General features: G+C 43.7%; 2 protein-coding genes across 2 annotated transcripts in view; one reads left to right on the top strand and one right to left on the bottom strand.

Moving 5' to 3' along the window:
- Positions 1-6,233, bottom strand: part of LOC130209842 (serine/threonine-protein phosphatase 2A 55 kDa regulatory subunit B beta isoform) — a 55,640-nt gene extending 49,407 nt beyond the window's left edge. The window contains exon 1 of the mRNA XM_056439729.1: positions 5,802-6,233. Coding sequence (XP_056295704.1) covers positions 5,802-5,880 — 79 coding nt within the window. The 5' untranslated portion in view covers positions 5,881-6,233. The remainder of the gene's footprint in view (positions 1-5,801) is intronic.
- Positions 6,234-6,865: 632 nt separating this feature from the next.
- rpl26 (ribosomal protein L26) lies at positions 6,866-9,952 on the top strand. The gene is made up of 4 exons (XM_056439735.1): positions 6,866-6,922; positions 7,621-7,792; positions 7,876-8,016; positions 9,787-9,952. The coding sequence occupies exons 2-4, from the start codon at positions 7,625-7,627 to the stop codon at positions 9,913-9,915; spliced, it is 438 nt and encodes a 145-aa protein (XP_056295710.1). The 5' UTR covers positions 6,866-6,922; positions 7,621-7,624; the 3' UTR covers positions 9,916-9,952.
- Positions 9,953-14,849: the final 4,897 nt, after the last annotated feature.

Here is a 14,849-nt window from a genome sequence, read left to right as displayed (position 1 = left end):
CATTTGGGCAACCAGTTGTAGTATCTGTGTAGATAATTCCTCCTGAACCCCGGCCTGGTCCTCTCAGCTCTTGTATTTCCTGGCTGACTTTGTCCAGCTTTTCTCGTGATGAAAAATCGTCACGCCCTGTACCGACAGAGCGTGTGAAGCGTTCTGGGTCGGCTGGGTCCATAATGGTCATTCGTTCTGTTACGATCTCAGACACTTAGGAAGTAGGACCCAATTGCACGACCGGAGACAGAGATAAAGTATTTGTAAGTACTTTATTTTTCAGTTTCTGCAGTGAGCAAGATGAAAGCGCTCACATAGTGAGGGATCAAAAACTTTTCAAGAGCACAAAATAACCCGACCTGATCATGGCAAAAAAGACAAGACGAACTGACAAGGAACACTGGGAGACAGGGGAATTTAAGCACATGGTAACAAGACACAGGTGGGACCAATCAGGGGCGGGGCTGACACTGATGAGTATAGGAGACAGGTGTGATGACAGGTGAAAACAATCAGGAAGCCTGGAATGAGAGAGAGCGAACATAAATGACCTGAACCTCTCTAGCATATCTGTCGGTGCACAACAAAACCGGCGTTCATTGATAAGTGGACCGATGAGAGGCATCACAACAAGCTGTGAACACAATGCATCTCATCATAGAGTAGAGATGGCATGAGGAACGTTCCATTACATTCCATCCACACTCTGTATGACTTCACTTGTTTTTATGTTGATGTTCTGTTTTAATGTTGTTTCTATCTTTCATGCTTTTATCTTTTATCCTGTATTGTAAGGTGACCTTGGGTGACTTGAAAGGCGCCTCCAAATAAAATGTATTATTATTCTTATTCTTATTTTCATTACAATAAGTGCATCCAACCACGAGAGTACAGATTCAGAACAACAGCAATCCAGATGGTAACAACTACAAACTGATAAACTAACTCTTTAGCAGCGTGTTGCTAACTCACGGCGTCGCTGGTCGGAAAAAACAAAACAATTAACTGAAGGATGCTACATTCCTCCGTGGAGCTCCGGGTGAGGAGGTGAGGAGGTGAGGAGGTGAGGAGACAGTCATGTGGTCATTCTGTGTGTTCGTGACTACAAAGGAAACCTCACGTATCACAGAAGTTATTGATCTGACGTTAATATAAATGATTGATGCATCTTTAACTTTACAGCATTACTCCATGCTACTTCGTATGAAAGTATCATGTGGCTCCTTCATGTTGTCTCATTCCTTTTAGAAACACATTTCTTATGTTGTCACTATTTATTTTTATTTTTTTACACCACGGCAGAAGTCCTGAGGCAGGTAGGCATGACAGTGTCTTGCTCAAGGGCACTTCAGCAGAGCAGAATGAGAAGCAGTCCAAAGAAGTGAACCTTCCATTAACATTCAGCCACTGAGAACACACTGTAAAAAAAAAAATGCTACTTCAACTTAAAATAATGAGTAACATGGCTGCCTTAAAATGTTGAGTTAGACAAGCTAAGAAACTTAAGTTGTCTGAACTTCAATTAGAAAGTGTATAACATCTGCTGAGGCTCTGGAGACGCTTTACAAACTCTGAGGAAACAGTCTGCTGATGTCATCTTTGCTTGAGCAACTATTAACAGAAAGTCAACAACAACAAAAAAGGACGCTATTGTGTTGCATTATGGGAAATGTAGGTTACAGTCAGGATATCTCTGCCTCTGCTGCTTCCATCAAACACAACGACCTCGAGAGGAGCTCCTTCAAGGATGTATCAGGTGGTAAAGTATGAAGAGGATAACTCTCTCTCTCTCTCTCCCTCTCTCCATCCCTCTCTCTCTTTCTCTCTCTCTCTCTCTCTCTCTCCGGTGTACTCTGTGTCTCCCTTGTGTTCAGTGTTCTCCGTCTTTACCCTCTGCAGAGGAAAGCTGAGCAAGCTGAAACAGAACAGCCCCGTGTACGAGTGGGTGGTGTGTATGTGAGTGTGTGTGTGTGTGTGTCTGATGTGTGTGTTGGTGTATGTAGGGTGTCTTATGTGTGTGTGGGTGTCTTGTGTGCATGTGTGTGGGTGTGGGTCTGATGTGTGTGGGTGTATGGAGGGTGTCTCGTGTGCAGGTCTGTCTGTGTGTGTGTGTGTGTGTGTGTGTATGTGTGTGTGTGTCTGATGTGTGGGTAATGGGTGCATGTAGGGTGTCTTGGGTGTGTGTGTGGGGGGGGGTCTGATGTATGGGTGTGTCTGATGTGTGTAGTTATGAGTGTGTGTCTAATTTGTGTGTATGTGTGTGGGTGTGTCTTATGTATGTGTGCCTGTTATATATGTGTGTGTGTGTGTGTGTGTGTGTGTGTGTGTGTGTGTGTGTGTGTGTGTGTGTGCATGTAGGGTGTCATGTGAGAACGGGGCGACTCCGAGGAGTGTGCTCTGAGCTGTGAAGTGGGTGTCTGTCAGGATAACAGCCACACAGCAGGATGTGTGATAACGACACACACACACACACACACACACACACACACACACACACACACACACACACACACACACACACATATATAACAGGCACACATACATAAGACACACCCACACACATACACACAAATTAGACACACACTCATAACTACACACATCAGACACACCCATACATCAGACCCCCCCCCCCCACACACACACCCAAGACACCCTACATGCACCCATTACCCACACATCAGACACACACACACACACGCGCACACACACATACGCACACACACACACACACGCACACACATACGCACACACACACACCAGCATACGCCGTGTTCCTCACACACAGAACCCCTCAACTCGATGTCATGCTCTGAGTAAACGCCGACAGAAGTCCCCCCCGAGGCGCCGCCGCGACGAGCTCGCTGCTCTCCTTATAAATAATATAAGAACGTACACACCGCACGGCGACCGGCACCTATGGCGCCCAATCAGAGGCGTTCTGGGAACACATCGAATCTTAAATATTCACGACTCTGTTCTGCTTCTTTTTTTCCTGGCTCGCTCACACACATCATGCATCTCACTCTACAACAGGAACAGGAAGGAGGAATCCGAGGCGGGACTGAGGCGGCGGTTGATTGATGGCAGCGTGAGATGTGGCGAGGTGTCAGTTGGGGATGCCATATCTATTTTTCCCTGGCAGCAGAAGAACATAACCCCCCCCCACACACACACACACACACACACACAAACATCCCCATCAGAAACCTTTAAGACTTAATCCATCACACCAGAAGTGACAGATCGATGTGAGATGGAGAAAAACGAGCCGAAAGGAAACATCGAAAAACTCAGTGGAACCCGACAACCAACACACACACACACCAACACACACATGTGAGACTGTAAAGCTGTCTGTGTGTCCCTCAGAGACCGGACCCAGGTGAATCTGACTCTCAACAATGGTCCAGATAAACAAAGAGAAAACACACACACACACACGCACACACACATGCACACAAACACACGCACACACACACAATATGTGTCACAGAGCTTATTATATAATGTATTTTCTTCCCATCATGGGAACTGCATACTCATCCCCTCCCCCGGTGATCTCAGCTCAGCTGGGCCGGACGTGAATGCTGGGAAATGTTGAAGGGAAAGAGAAGGGGGGGCGGGGGGGGGGGGGTCCGGGGTCCTGGTCCTCGAGGGGTCGTCGAGGACCAGGAGGTCTCATGGAAGGTCGAGGCAGGAGGCGTCAACATGAGCAGAGACAAGCACGTCGAGGCGATTTACTGCACACAGAACCATGAAGGAGCCTCTGGAACCGAACATGGTTCCTCAGAGTGACGCCATAGGAGAACCATTTATTGTTCCTCGAAGAACCTTTCAAACCAGGGTTCTTTAGAGAATCATGTCCTTAAAGAGTCCTTCAAAGAACCTATAAAGGTGTCTCAAAGAATCTTCAAAACATGGTTCTTTAAGGCCCCATTTCTGGTTCCACAAGGAACCTTTCAAACCAGGGTTCTTTAAGGAACCATGTCCTTAAAGGGTCCTTCAAAGAAGCTGTAAAGGTGTCTCAAAGAACCTTCAAAACATGGTTCTTTAAGGCACTATATCTGGTTCCACAAAGAACACATAGATTGCGTGCAGATGAGACGGCCTCTGTTATATTTCCAAGGTCATCCGCCGTGTCATCTCACCCCGCCGGGCCTCCGGCGCGTTGAGATTCATCGTCTCTCGCTCGCTCCTTCCCACAGAGAGCAGCAGGATGATGCATCGCCCCGTGGCGCCTCCGTGTTTCCTGATCTATCGCTTCCTCGATTACACCACTCCCTTATCTCAGGCAGAAGGAGAGAGAGAGAGAGAGGAAGATTGTGTTTGAGGACCTCACCCGGGTGACTTCCACGATCACGTCTCAACATTTGACACGGCAAAGAATCTTTTGGGGCCGTTTATGTAAAAAAATTTAAAAAGGAAGTGTGGAGTATTCATTGTTCACACCAGAGCTCCAGCAGCTGTTAGAAATATGAACAGAGATGCAGGATGAACCAGATCACACTCACTTCTGTTCTCCAGAAGGTTCAACAACACTTTGTTTCTCCCTGGATGGCGATGGCTCGGTTGTCATGGAGACAATACTTGATGATATTATTTAGTTTTTGTTTCGATGATTGGAGCGTGTCATTGGGATAATTTATGACAAACAAAGACTATACTTTCTTTGAAGTGTTACACTTTTACTTTTTGATTGAATAGTATAATGTTTAACACTTTGTTATTGGCTGTTAATCCTTTAAAAGTTTTAATTTTCTAATTTAGACCACAACCTTAGAAAAAGATTTACGGGATTAACGAACACACTTTGAGATTTACATCTAAATAAAATATTTATATGTATATATTTATTATAGAATGTAGTTTCTCTTCTGTTGTGATTCCTTTTTCCCCATCAAGCTCACATTATCTTGTGACACTCTATTCAATATTCTGGAACCTCAAGGCCTAAATTCCTCCAAATCAAGAGCGACTTAATCGTATATTCAAATGGCTATAATCGATGTCAAATTGTCCCGAAGGAGAGTAGAAGTGATGGAGTGAGTGCATGACTTATTTACTGAATGCATACAGTATATATAGGTCAGCTCTGCAGACTTTACTCCACTGTCTTCCTTCCTGTGCCAGGGGGCCGAGGGCTCAGGGAGGAGGGCGACCGCGCACAGCTAAATAATGCAGTGTGGCACCGCCGCCACATTATATGACCCACTAACTGGTTACACACACACACACACACACACACACACACATACATGCAGACCCTGTTCGGCTGACAGCACAATCAGAAGGATGAATGGACCGGCTCTTATGAACTCATGTATTTGCTGTCACGACGTCGGTCAGTTGGGTAAATTCAACATTTCAACTCGTGTACATGTTCAGCAACACGACTTGTGAAGACACTCATTCTGAGGACATCTCACCCTCTGAACTGCAGATGAATTAAGTCTGATTGCGTCTCTTTTGCGAGTTGGAAGCAACGTGTGAAAGGGTGTATACTTGTCATGCAACTCAAACACTCACTGAGTGTCACTCTGGGCATCGTGACGTAGAGGCCTGTGTGTCCACAGCCAAAAAGAGTTCAACCAGGAGCTATTTGCCCCCCACACACACTCACACAGATCCTCTCAGTCATTTTGCATTTTGCATTTTTCCTTTCTCACATCAACATTTGACAACTTCCTGCAGTGTGACACACACATCTGCGGCACAGCTGGACAATCCGTAACTTCTGACAACACACACGCAAAAAAGGCCCTTGTGGAACACACATGCATGTCACACGCGCAAAGTGAGTCCCACCCTACCTTCGGTGTGGCAGGTGGAGGACAGGATGGTGCTCGGAGGGCGGAAGAGGTACGGCAGATAACGGGAAAAGCATTTCATCTTCTTCTCCGATGCTCGCCGACGGGTGAAGAGCGTCGCGTCGCTGCTGGGCTCCGCATCCGCACTGCCGCCGCGACAGCGAGCCGGAGAGGAACCGGAGGGGTGCGGGGGGGGGAGGCTCTCCGTCCGCGGCACAGGGGGCTATGACAGCATCACTTTACCGCAGCCGAGGCAGCAGGCAGGCGGGCGGGCTCCGGTGGAACTGCGCGCCGCCCCCGGGAGCAAACAGCGCACAATGTCAGCGCACCTCACACCGCTTCCGCGTCGGCGGGTCACTCCGTGGAGAGAGTTGTGAAGAGCGTCTCTCTCCTCTGCGAACGGAGGTCAATGTGTGTGGTCTGCCGGTGCAACCCCCCCTAACACACACCCACACCCTGTGTCAGATTATTGGAGTTTAAAAAAAGAAGAAGCTATTATAGAGTTATAGAGAGATGAGTATGTTGTTTCCACATGAATCTGAAGTGTTCATTATTAAATATATCATCCATATATAGAAATATAAAATGATATATTCTGAGAGTAAAGAAGCAAACACCCGGTCGCTCACTGTGTGTGATGATCATATAGGACACAAATTGGTGAATCAGACCAAACTTGTTTCCAGCTGACCAGATTATTGATTGATTGTGTTTGCGCCATCATGTGGTCATCTGGATGTAGAGTTGTCATGATGCAAACATTTAAATATAAATACAATTATAAGTTATAATTCCGGTGGAAAGATGTTTAAAACAATATGTGTGGTAACATTAATGGTTTAAACTTTAACTCATTGTGATAATGCACCACCATGACACGTTGTTTTTTATTGTGATCTAATTATTTTTTTATTTCAAATTCAACTATTATCACTATTAACTATCAACATTGTTGAAATACTAATAATAAAAAAGTAAATGTTCGTGTGTGGTTTTTTTAATAACTGCGATAAGTGTTTTTTCCCTATTCTGAGCACATCTCGCGAGACTTGAGTGTGAACTAAGGCCGGCGGAAGTACTCCGTGACTCTCTTTTCCGCCGGCCTTAGAGGAGCGAACGGCAGGGTAAGAATTCCTGTCACATTATTTCACTAAAGTTATCGCCATCCATCCTCCTAACGATGTCGCTGCTTATCCACGTTAACGTATAAACACCTCGCGAACACTGCCTCCATTAAACGACGGCCATTATTGAACCCATATTGTCGATAGATGGCTTGTTAAAACCTCTGCTGGCTTCCCCCTGGTCGGTCCGCGAGCATCCGCATGTCGGCTCCGGCTCGCGGAGGCGCTCGTGTCTCTCACTCTTCGCGGTTAATGTTGATTCTGTGCGGTTCTCAGCTCGCTCCGTTACGTTACCGAGTTACCGGTAAATGCATAAACGCGTTCACTCCGGTCCGTCGGTTCTATTGTGCTAACGGCTAATCAAGTAGCATGCTGATTGCTAGTTAGCACACTTAGCTTAGCTGTGTGTGTACGCTTATTTACGGTACTCTCTAGGGTTCAGGTGTGCAGAGAAAATATAGTTCCTCAATATCAGTTCTTGATACTGGCTTTTTAAAAACATTATTGTAACAAAGTCCCATGTGTTTCGGTATTGGAGATATGTCCCTTCGGGGTTGCCGTAGAGACATTAGCATCTTGCAGGAGCCACGTTTCCAGCCGTTTCGTAGTGACTTGTCAACAACCGCATGTTGTCTAATCCCGCAGGTGTAGTCCTGGACTGTTTTTAATAATCACCTGTGTCTCCGCTTTGTGCTCAGCATCATGAAGCTCAATCCATTCGTAACGTCCTCCCGCCGCAAGAACCGCAAGAGGCACTTCAATGCCCCCTCACACATCAGGAGGAAGATCATGTCTTCGCCCCTGTCCAAGGAGCTCCGCCAGAAGTACAACGTGAGGTCCATGCCCATCCGCAAAGACGACGAAGTCCAGGTATTGTTTGGGACGCGCCGAGACGTTTTTCACGATGGTCTTGGGAGTCGGCTGCACATGTTTGACTCCATTGTGTTCAACAGGTGGTCCGTGGACACTACAAAGGCCAGCAGATCGGCAAAGTGGTCCAGGTCTACAGGAAAAAGTACGTCATCTACATCGAGCGTGTGCAGAGGGAGAAGGCCAACGGAACCACAGTCCACGTCGGCATCCACTCGAGCAAGGTGAGCCCCCCCATCCTCAAATTGTGTAAAATGTTATATTATGCAACCTGTTTGGCTTTTTAACGCTCGCCCTTCTGAGACGTGTCGCTTCCAATTTGGCATCTCATTGAGGGAAGTTACACAAACTGCCATGAGCACCATTTCCCTGAGGAGAATTGTATCCCACATTCCTTCTAATGATCTAAAGTTTGCTTGAATTGATGCTTCAGAAGTTGTATGCGTGCTCTTAAAAGCACTCGATGCAGGTGAGGCTGATTTCACCTTTAGACGCGCTTACTTTCATTGTTTTAACCCAACTTCTATCGGGTGGAAGGCTTTCCAGACGCGGGTCTCATTCGGTTCTAACACCGGAAGATGTAAACGCGTCTGTGAGGCTCTTTTGTGATGGAGTTGCAGTGGATTACGTGATGACGGTTTCTACGACATTCTTCCAATTTGTTGACAATAGTTACATCATAAATTCCAGACGTGAGCTCTTCAACGACCTTGAGTTAAAAGTTCATAACTAGGAAGTGTTTCTTTTAATTTATCAGATTGAAACGATTCTTTTGCTCAAAACCACAAAATAGTCTGAATACAGGAATGTGAAGATCATATGGAAGGAAATAAGTAATATAAAACATGTTTAACATAAGTTTCAGACTGAAGAGTTTTATCATACGCAGTATTATTCCCGTTCGTGACTGGTCACATGTGTCCGTAATTAACTTATTGGTTGCTGTTCAGCTGCTTCAGGTTGTAGGTCCAGGTGTGACTTGGTGTGACTCATAACCTGGACTAAAGTCTGAGGGTCTCAGGACAGAGGGGGTCGTATGCTTAACGGATCCAAAGCCCCTGAATATGAACTCCTGCCTTGTGACACTCGTTCAACCCACTTGATGTCCAGCCGTTTGCTTTTCCACCGTGGCTTTTATTCATTTAACATTTTCCAAAACCCCTAGATTCACGGCCGACGTCTTAACGTGAAGGATTAAGACCTCGGGGAAACGTTGTTCCATCGGTTCTGACTCGCCGACGTCCAGCGCCGAGTCGGCCTGACCCCTTACCTGCTAACAGACATTAGCGTAGCCTCCGTCTTGCTTTTCATCCAGTTGACTCTTAATCTGGGTGGGTTGCCGCGGCTGATCGTCTCCAGGTCTGCTCCACACCTATTGGTCAATCCAGGCGCGTCCCTCTAGATAATCATAACTGTATTCCGCATTGTGCCACAAGGGCTCCACTTATAAATATGAAAAGGGAAGAACATTAAAGACATTTGTAGTGAAATTCCTACTAGTTGGTAACGACACCTGCTCCTCTTTGGCCGTGGCATCTTGATATCTGCAGAGAAAAAGGTTACTTGACTTTAGTTTATTCAGGATCCCCATTAGTCTACACCGTAGTGGAGACTATTCTTCCTGGGGTCCAGGCAAAAAAACATTACAATACAAATACATAAAATGCAGTACAGCATGATCCATTATCACAAAAACACTTAGACTTAGAAAACAACATTTACATTAAAAGTAAAATAATAACACCTAAATACCTAAAATAATAACCTAATCTACGATAATTTCCTTTCTGATTATTGCTGCCTTAAGTGAGCAACTCCATTGACTACAATGTGTAACGCTGTGACTTCAACTCTTGTATCTCTAGTGTTCATGCACTCTATGAGCAAATACGTAAAGCCCAACAGCTGTCTGAAGCCCAGTGTGTGTGTGTGTTGATGATGGTAAAAGGTGTGTTGCTTCCACAATGTCGTTTCCTGACGTCTTCTCTCCTCAGGTGGTCATCACCAGACTAAAGCTGGACAAGGACCGCAAGAAGATCCTGGAGCGCAAGGCCAAGTCTCGTGCCGACGGCAAGGAGAAGGGCAAATACAAGGAGGAAACCATTGAGAAGATGCAGGAGTGAAAAAGATCTTTTGCTATCAATAAACTGTATAAATGGATCCTACTTTGTCCTGGTCTTTAGTTGTGGAGGTGGGAAGCTGTCAAATATAGAAATGTATATTTATAACACGCAAACCGTGTTTTGTGTGCTTTTCACACCGAGACTGAGCGATGTTTTCGTCGCCCACAAACCAACGTGCTTTCAATCCAGTGCCGGAAACTTATTCTATGAATCCTGCAGCCGTTTGCTCTCCAGAGCATAAACGATGACGCTCTTCAGTCTGAGGCCGGCTGACGACTCAAAGGCCCAGCTGTGAGTTACATGGAAGACTCGTTCCACTGAAATGGGCTCTGGGTTGAAAAGCTGGTGGGTTCATAAATGTCTGATGTAATCACTCTTTTATGGTCTCACTAAAAGAATTATTGGCACATTAACTCAAAACCGATGTAAACGTATTTGACTTGCGAAACACTGAAGGCTAAAACTGTTCTGATGCTCTCATCCTTTTTGGTATTTTGCTTCTGTAGATTCAGTCTTTGTTCAGGTTAATGGAAAATACACATTTAGGGTTTTATTTTACTCTAGTCTTTATCTTAAGGATATCAACAACAAAACGTAATCATTTAAAGTCCGTTGTCTCTAAATTTGTTATTTCTCAGATATAAAGCCATAAATCTCTTTAGGAATGACGCTCGAGAGTTTCTATCAATATTCTAACAGTTATTATAGAAAGGTCTGTTGATATACTGTTAGTCTGATCTATAGAACTGTTCGCAGCCTCTGAAAGGCGGTTTCCGCCAGGAAAAAGCAGAAGGGAAAAAAATAATTGGAGCAGTGACAATCAAAATATTCCCATGTTAAGTCATAATTATGACACGGTCTGAGTTATGAGTCCATGAAGCCAGAAAAGTTTTCCTCCAGAAGTACAGGTGCAAGTTTTATAGAAAGAGATACTTGTCTTTTTGCCAGCAAAATGTGATTATTCATCAAATTATTCTTTCAAATCATGAAGTAATGAATTTTGAAGCTATTCCCATCGTGCACTGTTCATAGGATATTCCTTTATTAGTCCCGCAGTGGGTAAATGTACATAACACTCATAATGTACATCCCTCAAATACACACCTTCATCCAGAGTATTGTCAAGCTTTCCTTCAGGAAGAATAACTTTAAAGTAAAAGTCATTCTCCAAAAAAACATTACCTGAATTGTTCCCCTTGTTTCATCCAATGCTTCACGTTCTGCTGGGTAAATGTATACACGTTAACGCATATTAATTACATTAATGTCTTAAGTTTTATATTTAAACATTACATTTCAGTTAACTTGTTCATACCAAATTATTGTTTTAATGTAATCAACTGGGCATGCTCAAATATAGATAAATAGATAGCTACATTATTATATATATATATATATATATACACACGCAGGCACGTGCACAGACATTTTGGGGGGCAGGTGCTCAAACAAACAAAAAAGGCACCCATTGCCAAAAATGTTTTGTGACAGAGTTGAAGCATAAGTAGCATTCCACTAGTGAAGCCGTCCTCGACCAGCGTTTCCTCTGGGCAGGATTAGACCGCTAGCTTGCATTATATTTATGAATAAAGATGCATTATTATATGGCAACAACAGTACAAGCGTTCTGATTGGCTAATGACTGTGTTTGAACAGTAAATTGAGAGACGCGAGTGGTTACGATGGACGCAAATTGTCACCGGGTGGCGAATTGCGCAATGCGAATATTATTTCATTATTTATTATTCCACTTTTGAGAATATTATCTGAACTAACACATGTTGCGTCAGCTGAATGCTGATAGGTCAGCCGTCTGGTGAAATGCTCCTGATTGGTTGACTGTCAAACACAAACAAAAGGAGCGCTGCAATTGGGCGAGACTCGTTTGAACGTGGCGCAGCAGCACAGCTGTAACTGATCACACTAACGATGCTGCAATTAATTAACTGGCCACTTTAATGGAGCGATAACACCTGTGCTCTGGTCGTCTATATGCGCTCTCTGGTCGTCTAATATGTGCACTGCGAATATTCTAAAAATCGCCCGACGCCGAGGTGCGAAAGCCAATCGGCGTTGAGCTGCTGCGCCGTTGGTGAATCGGAGCTGGAAGAGACAGAATCAGATGTGGCGGTGCGAGCCAACATAGCCAAATTATATATATATATATAGTTGTTATGAACCCAAACACGAGGGCGTTAGATGTTCCGACGTGTGTGTGATGTCCTCAACAAGTATAAAGCAGAACTAGTGGTTAGTTGTTAATGGTGGATGGAGGAAATGATAACCGTTTCCACGGAGATAAGCCCCGCCCCCTCGAAGCCCCGCCCCTCTCGCGAGTGAAGCGCAACGCCACAAATGGTCAAGCGACTAAAGTGTTGCGAATATTCACATTACGCTTTTGGTGTGAACGCAGCTGAACAAATGTGTTTGTCCGCCAAAAACAGATCGCAAAGCTACAGCATGTGAAAAAATATAAAAATGATTTTACACTTCACACAAGAACAAAGATCAAAGAGAAAAAAAACACGCATTATATAGAAACATAAAGAAGAAAGAGAAACGGTGACTTTCCGTTCAAAAACAAACAATGCACTGTGCCATTAATGAAAGCTATATGCAGTGGTGTAAAGTAACGAAGTAGAAGTACTTCGTTACTTTACTTAAGTAGTTTTTTGGGGTATCTGTACTTTATTTTACTACTTATATTTCTGTTTACTTTTACTTTTACTTCACTACATTTTGCAATGAAAACTTGTACTTTTACTCCGATACATTTCCCCTGAAACAGTATCGTTACTCGTTACTACGGAAAAAAATAATCATGAGAAACATCGGGGATCAGTTGGGGATCAGGTTGGGGATCAGTTTTTGATTGATTGATTGATTGATTGAATGGTCCTTGCCGCGTGTTTTCTATTCCCAGTGATGCCCAGGATGCGAGCGAGCGGCTACAGATACGACTCATTTCATGTGGAGCAGCAATGGAAGCTACTCGAACAACCACAGGGACCAAGATCAACGTCCGTGGCCATATTTGGGCGAACTCTTTTCTTTTGTCGGAGTGAAAGTTTCTTCCTACCGGATGAAGTGCCTCTTATGCCGACCGAAAGCTACGGAGATATTGGCCTTCAAAAACACACCATCCAACCTCTGGAAACACATTGAGGTAAATTAAGAGTAATCCCATGAGCCGCAACGTTAATGTTTAGTTTTGATAATCATCATAAACCTGTTAAGATATCTAGCAGTGTTGCCCACAGGATTGTAGTAAGTTATATCTTTGGCAGGAGAGGGGAAGACAGGTGTCTGATTGTCCTCCGCATGTTGTACGTTAGGCTACCGTTCGCTAGCTATCGTCAATTAAATGAGACTATTAGCGTGAGTGGAGTAGACGGATCGCTAGCGAGTTAATGAGCTGAAGAAGTGTTGACAGTTGTGATAATTTGTTGATTTGAGTCGTCTTAGCTATAATATAATGCTAATCATTACAGCATTGTTATTATTATTTGTATTAATATTATAAGAGTGACGGTCCAGTAATGCCGAGGATATTGATTTGGGACTGTTGTTGTGTTTAACTACATAGATACAAGTACATATTCACAAATCAACTCTGGATGCACGGACAGTGCATGAAACTAAATGTATAAACCTCAAATTAAAACAAACTATTTTGTACTAAACTTTAGGTTGGGGTCATGACATGTTATTAATTCTATCATGTATATAATACCCTCACTTTATTTCAGGAATGGACTACATCAAGCAGCACATGGAAGAACCCTCCCTGCAGCTAGGTGATGCCACCAGGTCCAGTTCATCTGATGAAGAGGACTTCTTCTTCGTCATCTCAAGCCCGTGACAGCAGCAAACGGCTGGATGGAGACGTGACCTGTTCAGCAGATCATTGACTTGCTGAAATGCTTCCCAACTGTGTTCAGGCTGTCTGTGAAGCTAGACACACTCTACCTGCACCATCAGGGCCTGTGAAGCTAGACACACTCTACCTGCACCAGGTGAACGGCTCTTCAGCATCGCAGGACTCGTCTTCAGCCCCAGAAGAGCCACACTGACATCTGGCCATTTTGAAAATCAACTTCTTTTGAAGATGAACAAGAATTTGTTCAGTTTCAAGTGATGATTCTAGTTGTTACTTTTGGTTCTGCTTTTTTCTGTGTTAATCGTGTTTTTATATTTTAGTAATTTCATCGTATTCATATATTGCTAAATTCATCCGAGCTCATACTCCTTGTTCATGGCGGCCACAGCATCCAAACAAATAAACTTCATAATTCTCAAAATTCTGACCCTTTGTTTTTTTTATTAGCAGCATTTACTTTTACTTTCAATACTTAAGTACATTTAATATCAGAAAATTACTTTTGATACTTAAGTACAAAAAAAATCAGATACTTTAATACTTTTACTCAAGTAGTATTCTCATAGGTGACTTTTACTTTTACTTGAGTAATTTTCCAGTCAAGTATCTTTACTTTTACTCAAGTATGACTTTTGGGTACTTTATACACCACTGGCTATATGTAGAAGCATAGTTTGAAAATTATTTGTTATCTATTATTATTTAGACAATTATTATCCTTCATTACCCACAATGCATTGCAGTTCCTTGTTTCCAGGCAACGACTGAGCGACATGGACATGTGACTCCAGAGGCTCTGTTTTTTTAACTCTATGACAACATCACTGATGCGGCTTTGATGTGACATCACTGATGTGCCTTTGATGTGGAGCTCTGAGAAGTATATATTAGGAGCTCTTTTCTCACAGGACTTTACAGCTTCCACATAATTCGCATAATTTACTTAATTTTTGGTTTTATTATCGTACGATAGCACTCCACTATATTCAGTAGTTATGTCGAACACACAATACGCAAGAGTCAACAGGAACAAGGCAAATTTCGGCCAGCAAGG

The sequence above is a fragment of the Pseudoliparis swirei genome, chromosome 19, assembly GCF_029220125.1.
Source record: "Pseudoliparis swirei isolate HS2019 ecotype Mariana Trench chromosome 19, NWPU_hadal_v1, whole genome shotgun sequence".
Lineage (NCBI taxonomy): Eukaryota > Metazoa > Chordata > Actinopteri > Perciformes > Liparidae > Pseudoliparis > Pseudoliparis swirei.
This window is presented reverse-complemented; position numbering and strand designations above follow the sequence as displayed.

Coding starts and splice junctions, on each gene's coding strand:
- rpl26 (XM_056439735.1), top strand. CDS start 7,625: ATGAAGCTCAATCCATTCGTAACGTCCTCCCGCCGCAAGAACCGCAAG. Junction 7,793..7,875: donor GCAAAGACGACGAAGTCCAG/GTATTGTTTGGG, acceptor TGTGTTCAACAG/GTGGTCCGTGGACACTACAA. Junction 8,017..9,786: donor TCGGCATCCACTCGAGCAAG/GTGAGCCCCCCC, acceptor TTCTCTCCTCAG/GTGGTCATCACCAGACTAAA.